The 7,577-nt window shown below is 41.8% G+C and overlaps 1 protein-coding gene across 2 annotated transcripts in view; it reads left to right on the forward strand.

Annotated features, from left to right (window-relative positions):
- The window catches only part of CPM (carboxypeptidase M), a 28,173-nt gene extending 20,907 nt beyond the window's left edge, over positions 1 to 7,266 (forward strand). For both annotated transcript variants that reach the window (XM_048299944.1, XM_048299946.1), the window contains 6 exons: positions 1,585 to 1,757; positions 3,517 to 3,701; positions 3,946 to 4,116; positions 4,615 to 4,767; positions 5,760 to 5,908; positions 6,555 to 7,266. In XM_048299944.1, coding sequence (XP_048155901.1) covers positions 1,585 to 1,757; positions 3,517 to 3,701; positions 3,946 to 4,116; positions 4,615 to 4,767; positions 5,760 to 5,908; positions 6,555 to 6,794 — 1,071 coding nt within the window. In that variant the 3' untranslated portion in view covers positions 6,795 to 7,266. The remainder of the gene's footprint in view (positions 1 to 1,584; positions 1,758 to 3,516; positions 3,702 to 3,945; positions 4,117 to 4,614; positions 4,768 to 5,759; positions 5,909 to 6,554) is intronic.
- Positions 7,267 to 7,577: the final 311 nt, after the last annotated feature.

A 7,577-nucleotide genomic window follows, 5' to 3' on the forward strand; every position in this document is an offset into this window, starting at 1 on the left:
ATAAAATAGTTTGTAAAATACTGTACATGTAAGTAAGCCTGGATTAACTTTTAAGTGCAAAGAATGTCATCTGTGAAAATCTGGTCATCTTTCTTTCTTTGTAAACACTGTCCTTTCCTACCACATTCTTGTGTTACTTTTCTTTTTTTCCCCCTTTCTGTTCCTGCTTCTCTACCCTTTCTTTCTGGGATTTCTTTTGGTCAGGCACTGAACAGAAGTACAGTAGGAGAAGAGCACTTTCCCAGTTTCTCCAGACAGCAGTCCAGTCTTGTCTGTAGTTTAGCTGTCTCTGTGGTAGAGCCATTCTTGCTGATTCTGACCTTCATCTCTCATGCCCACGGCCATGATTTGGCTGATTTCTCTCCTCTCCTTTCTTCCCCCACCCTTACATGCTTCCCAAGATGTCTATCACCCTTTTCAAGAGCTGCCTGTACAAGATGGTTCTGTTGCATCCCTTCTTACATTTCACAGAGTGTATTTATCAAACCTGCAGAGCAGTCTGTTTTCACATACTCAGGTGCTGGTTTAGATCCTGTTGTGATATACCAGGCTTTGTTCTTGGAGATAAAGTAGAGATAAGTTATCTCTAGAACTCATCTGCTTGCAAGTCTTGGTTTGTTCCCTTTCCAGACAGGGCTTAGGAACCCTAAAGCACCCTTGAGGCATGGGTCACAGTGCCCCTGGAAAGTATGGTCCAGTGAACACTAGCAGTGGTTTCTGGGGTAGAATAGGATTGTCCTTAACTCTGGATCTGGTACTTGACACTATTTTGCCTAAAATCTGATAGACTAAAGGGAGATGTCAGCTTTCATGACTTATACAAACTTATATGAACAAAAATACATGGTTAGCATTTTCCCTGCCACTGCCTCTCCTTGATCTAAAGTCTGTATCCAAATGTCTTTCCGTGTCTTTTTCTAAGGATTTATTTGGTTTCCCCAATGCACATGTTCATGATATTAAAATAATGTAACAGAAGTATCTATGTGGCCTCTTTGATCTTGTATTAATATTGGCTTTCCATAAAAGAGGATCAACAAGAAAAAATCCTGCTCTGTAGCATCCTGGAAAACATGGCAGACTTGTCCTCCCTTCCTTCTGAACCACCACTGCCAAGTGGTGCCGCACAGCACCGGTGCTTGTGTGCAGGGTCACTCAGCACCAGCACAGAGCTGGGACCCTCCTGTGGGACTGAGAAAATGCAGTGGGGTGTTCCCAAGCCCACATGATGTTTATCAGGCAGCTTTAGTTTTTTTTATAGCTGTTCCTTATCCATGCAAGATTTAAGCAGTGCATCTGACACAGTCAGTTTCCCATTATACAAAAAGGTCCGGCTGATCTGGGTTTAAAACCCTTGTGAAAACCCTCCAGTGATTCCTTTAATCTATTCAATTGCTTTAAATATATTTAGGGGAGAGCATAAAACAAAGCAGTGTTGATCAGAATGCTCTCATATGCCTTGTATGTATGTGTAGTCCATAAGAAAAAGCTGGAAGTGCAAGGTGGTGGGTCTTTATTTATTTATTTTCTTCTTCTTTTTCTTCCATATCAGACTTAAAGTAAAATCTATGCTTCTTTACACAGACTGTTGGGAGAGAAATCCTGCTCCATTTGATAGATTTCCTAGTGAACAGCTATGGACGTGACCCAGTTATTACCCGGTTACTCAATAATACCCGGATTCATATCATGCCAACGATGAATCCCGATGGATTTGAAGCTACAAAAGTGCCTGATTGTTATTACACACGAGGAAGGTAAGGGTGGCTTAGGAGGGTGGGAGAGGTAAAAGAGATGGGTGGGGAGTAATAATCGCAGATAGCCAGAAGACTGAATCATACTTGGTGGAGAGCAGAGTCTACAGGATGTGCTAGGGCTAATTTTTGCCTGTGCTCTTCTGAAGACATGTTGTTATGGCATAGAGTTTCTGGAAGACTGAGTCAGACCAGTGTTTATATATGGTGTGGCCAGAAAAAATTGGTCAGAAAGGTGTAATGACTTCACCTTTTAAGCAGGAGACACAGATTGCTAATACAAGCACAATTCCCTATTTTGTAGCAACTTTAGAGTGCTACAAGAAAAGAAGGAAAATTCCACCCACAGGGATCTATTTCAACTGGAGAATTCTATAACCCTTCGTAACGAGAAAAGGTGTGTCTAAGCTTGTTGAATGGACTTCTAGCAATGTGTTTAAAATCATGTTGAATGTGGATTTAGTAAGAAGGAGGAGTTACACAAGCAGAGCTGGCTGTAATAGGTTCTGTGCTAATAGTAGTGGTAGGAAAAAAACCTACACAGAAGAAAATATAACTTGGCATTGCATCCTGTGTTACTTTTGCATTCTTTAATGTGACTATTGCAGAGAATAAAAAGGGGATGAAAAGCTTAACAAGCTAGAAGAAGGAAAGAGAGAGTGAGAGAATGGGAAGAAATGCCCAAAGGACAAAGTTGGAATGTGCAAAAAAAGCAAACCCATGAGCTAGAAGTTCTCTTGGATCGCTGGCCTTGGCAACATCAGAAACAAGTGCAAAGAGAGTGTTACAGTGCAGATACTGCAACAGGTGTATCAGACAACAAGGCCCATGGAAAAGAAATATCTATGGACTGATTTGTGGTAGATGTTTCAGAGATGTTTATTTCTCCAGCCGCATGGCCGGGGCTCTGCCGAGGAACTGCTCAATCACGGGACCCGAGGGTCCTTCCCGGGCAGGGGAACACAAAACAACCAAAGGGGAACGAGGCTGAGCAGGGGCAGCGAAACCCCGTGTCTGTCCCCTCAGGGCCCCTCTGCCAGGGCTCCATGGCAGGAGGGGAAGGGACCCCAACAAGAGAGTTCAGGTAGTTTAGTTCTTTAGGTGACCAGTGTAGGCCATCCTTTTTATTAAGAAAAAATGCATTCCTCAGCAAATAGATGGAACTTTTATGGAGGGGAGTATTTTTTATCCTCTCACTGTCAAATAGAGTTTAACTGACTGAGTTCAAAAATTAATGCAGTCAACGGTGAATACCCTCTTTACTCCTGTACTGACCTGTCTGAGTGAAAAAGCAAGAGAGCATTTGCACAGGCTGGACCTTAAGGTTTAGGGAGAAGATGTACTGGTGTTTGACTCAAATTTTTTCTGTCTGTTGAGAGTGACAACAGTCCAAGGGATACAGCCATTCAGTAGTTACCTTGGTCCTCTATACAAGCAGGAAAAACACATATAGGAGGAGGACAAAGTCCTTCTGATCTGCCTCTGGTTTTTCTAATTCACTTACGTGTAGGTGTGCATGCTATGTGCATGTTAAATATTCTGTGTTTCCACTTGGAATTGTTTTATTGTGTCCTATGAAAATTCCAGTGCTGCCAGAAAGCAAACTGAAGTCCATCACCTTAATGCTTGAGAAATAAAAAATGGTCATCTTGCCTGTTCCCTGGAGACACTAGCACACCACAGATCTGGAGTACTGGGAAGCTGGTGATGTGGAACTATCCACAGGCAAAACAGTAATGGTAATGTCTTCTCTCTTTCTAAGATACAACAGGAATGGAGAAGATCTGAACAGAAATTTTCCTGATGCCTTTGAAAATAACAATGCTAGCATTCAGCCAGAGACTCGAGCAGTAATGGACTGGATAAAAAATGAAACATTTGTTCTTTCAGCAAACTTGCATGGGGGTGCCCTGGTTGCCAGTTACACCTTTGATAATGGTAACCCAGGTAAGCTGGTAACAAACTCTGTTCTCCACAACTGACTGGGTTTAGGAACGTTGTCTATACCAAAGCAAAATTTACAAGGATTCCTGCAAGGTTCTTCTAGCTTTTGAGTTGGGATGGGCAAAATTTGATAAACCCCATCAAAATTCCCTGCCTAATACGGCCATTTGGGTGATGTTTATCCTGCTCGTAAGCCAGCACTGTATGTTTTACCAGTAATGAGACAATGGCTATCTTCATTCTGCAGTTACTGGCTCTTTGAAAGGCTATAGCAGATCTCCAGACGATGATGTCTTTATTCACCTGGCAAAAACCTATTCTTCCAACCATGCCAGCATGTACAAAGGGACGGGGTGTGACAACAGGCAAACCTTCCCAGACGGCATCACCAACGGGTACTCTTGGTACCAGCTGGAAGGTAAGAACATCACTGATGTTTCATTCAGCTGCTTCTGGTAAGATGTTCTCACTTTTCATTACTGTTTATGTGTAGCCAAATAGAAAATGGGGCTTCTGCACTGTGTATGTTGTTTTCATTGTCTGAATTCAAAGACTTAAAAGGTTCTTGGAATGGCTTTGGCAGTGGCAAATCCTGTGCCAGCCTATCTGTCCCTTTTTAGTTGGGAAAGCTTGAATGAATTTAAGTCAAAGATCCACCCTTCTCAGCCACAATCATCATCATTTCCAAAATGAAGTATGCTTTAGAAAACAACACTCTATGAGTAACTAGAGTAAATAATTAAGTTGGTTTTCCACAGGAGGCAGTAAATACAAGTGTGGCATTGAGGAATAATTTATCTGATTTACTTTTCTTACAGGTATGATGCAAGTACCAACATTTTAACTTAGCCATTTGTCTTTTAGTTTGACCTTAGTGTTTCTTTGCAGCTGAACACCCTTTTATTTCACTTTTAAGGTGGAATGCAAGATTACAACTATGTCTGGGGACAGTGTTTTGAAATTACATTGGAGCTGTCATGCTGTAAATATCCTCCAGCAGACCAGCTGGAAAAGTTCTGGAGAGACAACCAAGTTGCTCTGATCGAATATATCAAACAAGTACACCTAGGTGGGTATGCAAATGGGGGTGGAGTGAAAACTGAGGCCAGCTTAGGGGGAACTCCTCAGCAGCCTGTCAGTGTCACAGCTCACAGGGAAGAGATCTGGGAGCTTCTGAACAGGAAGTGCTACAAGGCCAGGGGATGGGTAAGGCAGGAGAACTTACAAGTGTGTCAAGTGAGGGGCAATGGGTGCTGCTACAGGTGTGCAAGGGGCTTAAAATGTGCTGGGGACAGGCTCTGGGGCATGTCTGACCATGCACTCCACCCCTCCCCTCACTTTCCTGAGCAGCCTTGGGACAATCATTTATTTCAGACATCTCTAAGTGTATGTGTGCCTCAGCACAGGGTCTTTGCTGCTTGGATTTTGTAAATTTGAAAGGCTTCTCTAGGTGTGATCTGACTTCACATTTAGAAGAGAACTCTGCTTAGTGAAGCTGTGGTGCTTTTCAATGAGTTGAAGAGTTTGCACAAATCTGTTGCTTATCTTGCATTTTGTTGCCTTAAATATCTGACTGCTATTTTATCTCTGCTTAATGCCTGTGCTGCCTTGAAGATGTTGTGTGGGAATTAAGGGAAACTACTTCATAAGCAGACATTGTTGGTATTCTGCCTTTGGGAAGTACTAGACAAGAGGCTGACTTATTTTAAATTACAAAAAGAAGGGGGGGTGTGTGTGTTTGTGTGCAAAAACTGCCAAACCTGTATTGAAGATTGAAGCCCTTCGGTAAAAGACATACAGTGTGTATGATGCCTTCAGCAAATGAGATTTAGGAGATTACAGTACTGTTTTCTAACTTAACATGAGGGTAAACTATTAACAACAGCCAAGAATTTTCTGGTTTAATTCCCTTCAGTGAGACCAAAGTGACTAGTGATATTATTAGATGTGCTGAAATGTGGTCAAACAGCCTTTGAGTGCAACAGAACAGTCTGACTTTCTCAGAGAAGGAGGCTCACCAGTTACAGCTCATGATTTTTCTCTTCTCTCCCTTTTTCATAGGTGTCAAAGGCCAAGTTACTGATAAGAATGGGAATCCTATTCCCAATGCCATCGTGGAAGCCAGAGGAAGGCCACACGTCTGCCCCTACAGAACAAATGAACAAGGGGAGTACTTTCTCCTCCTTTTGCCTGGGACATATGTGATCAATGTGAGTATGCAGCCTTACTGAAGTATTGCTTCTAATTGCGTTGAGTTCCCGAGCACAGTAAGACAGCATCCTTAGAGGTGGGTGAGCTGAACTGCTCAAGTCATAGATATGAGGTGTGAAGACTCTTTAACAGATTTTTTAAAAGGTATATATTTAAATATTAGCAGAAAGGAAATTTTTTGATACAGTCCTCAATGTCCAGAGATAACAATCCTCTGTAGAGCCAGATGGGATGAGCAGCTGGAGCACAGCAGCAGGAGCTTGAGGTGTTTGAAACAAACCACAGAGCTCTTGCAGGGTGAGGAGAGGCTGGGATCTGGGCAGCACCGGGCTGACACCACCACCAGTGACTGTCATTTCCTTGTGTCAAAATGGTTTCTCTGTGGAACTACTAGAGAACATCCATGCCCTGTAGGCTCTGCCTGCTGCCAAGGGCTTATGCTTGAGCATCACTGCAGGATTCCCTCTCTTGTACAGCAAGAGTCTTATTGCTATAACGTGAAAACTATACTCTTTTCTCATTCTGTGCTCTCAAATGTATCTTTAGAACAATTTTTCTTGTACATTTAAAGTGTAAACAGTGATTGTTTCACAGTTGAACTCAAGGTTTCAAACCAAGGAAGAACACTTTTGTATTTGCTCCTAGGCTACTGTACCAGGATTTAAATCGATGCTGAAGACAGTGGAAATACCTGACAACACTGGTAACTTCAGTGCTTTGAAACAGGACTTCTCTTTCCCAGAGGTCTCAGATCAGATCCGTTCAAGAGTTACTTCATGTCCCAGAACTCCCCTCTACCAAGAGCTCACACGGGCTTCAGCTGCAGTAAAACCAACCATACACATCTTGGTTTTAATGACCGTTATGCTTGTAATTTTCAAATAAAGTCAGACAAATAAAGAATGACAAAGGCAAAGGCAAAATCTTCCTGCACAAATGTGGCTTTTCAGAGAAGGAATTGTATATGCAAAAGAATGTATGTTTTTATAAACCAAATTCTCAGATTCACGATCATGTTTACTGGATTTTGTAAAATACTGGCTTGACAATTGAATGTTTTACTTTAGTTATAGCAGACATATTTTTAATTGTAACAGACTATCATATTTTTCTACGTAAGTATTTTAGTCTGAATAAATTTTGTACAGCCTCTGGAGAGAACTGTAGAATTTTGATGCAGAAAGCACAAATGTGTTTTGAAGACTTTTCCCAAATTCAAAAACATTGAGGATTGTACTGCAATGTTTCCTGCAAGCTCAGGTTCCTCACTGAGCCAACAGCTCACGTGCTTACACAACTGTAAGTGATCAGCTCAAAACTAATTTCTCATAATAAAGCCACTGCTATAAATGAGGAACGGCATTTTTATGTATGCTCTTTCTTACCTGGATAGATGAGACTGCTCGGGGCTCAAATGAGGTGAAGACCAGTAACACAGACATGTTTTAAGGTAAGGAGATGAAAATGAAATGTGAGTATCTGCTGAAGCTGGATGATAATCTGCACCAACAGGGAAAAGGGAGGAATTTGTAGCTCTGAAAACTGTGTTCTCTTATGGCAGAGCTGCTGAAAACAATGTGGAAAGAGTCACTGACAGCTTTATACTTTGTCCATTTTTAACTGAATTTGTTGCGGGACAGAACCACATACAATTCAGAATTCTTTGAA

This window comes from Corvus hawaiiensis, chromosome 4 (assembly GCF_020740725.1).
Source record: "Corvus hawaiiensis isolate bCorHaw1 chromosome 4, bCorHaw1.pri.cur, whole genome shotgun sequence".
In the NCBI taxonomy this organism is placed as follows: Eukaryota; Metazoa; Chordata; class Aves; order Passeriformes; family Corvidae; genus Corvus; species Corvus hawaiiensis.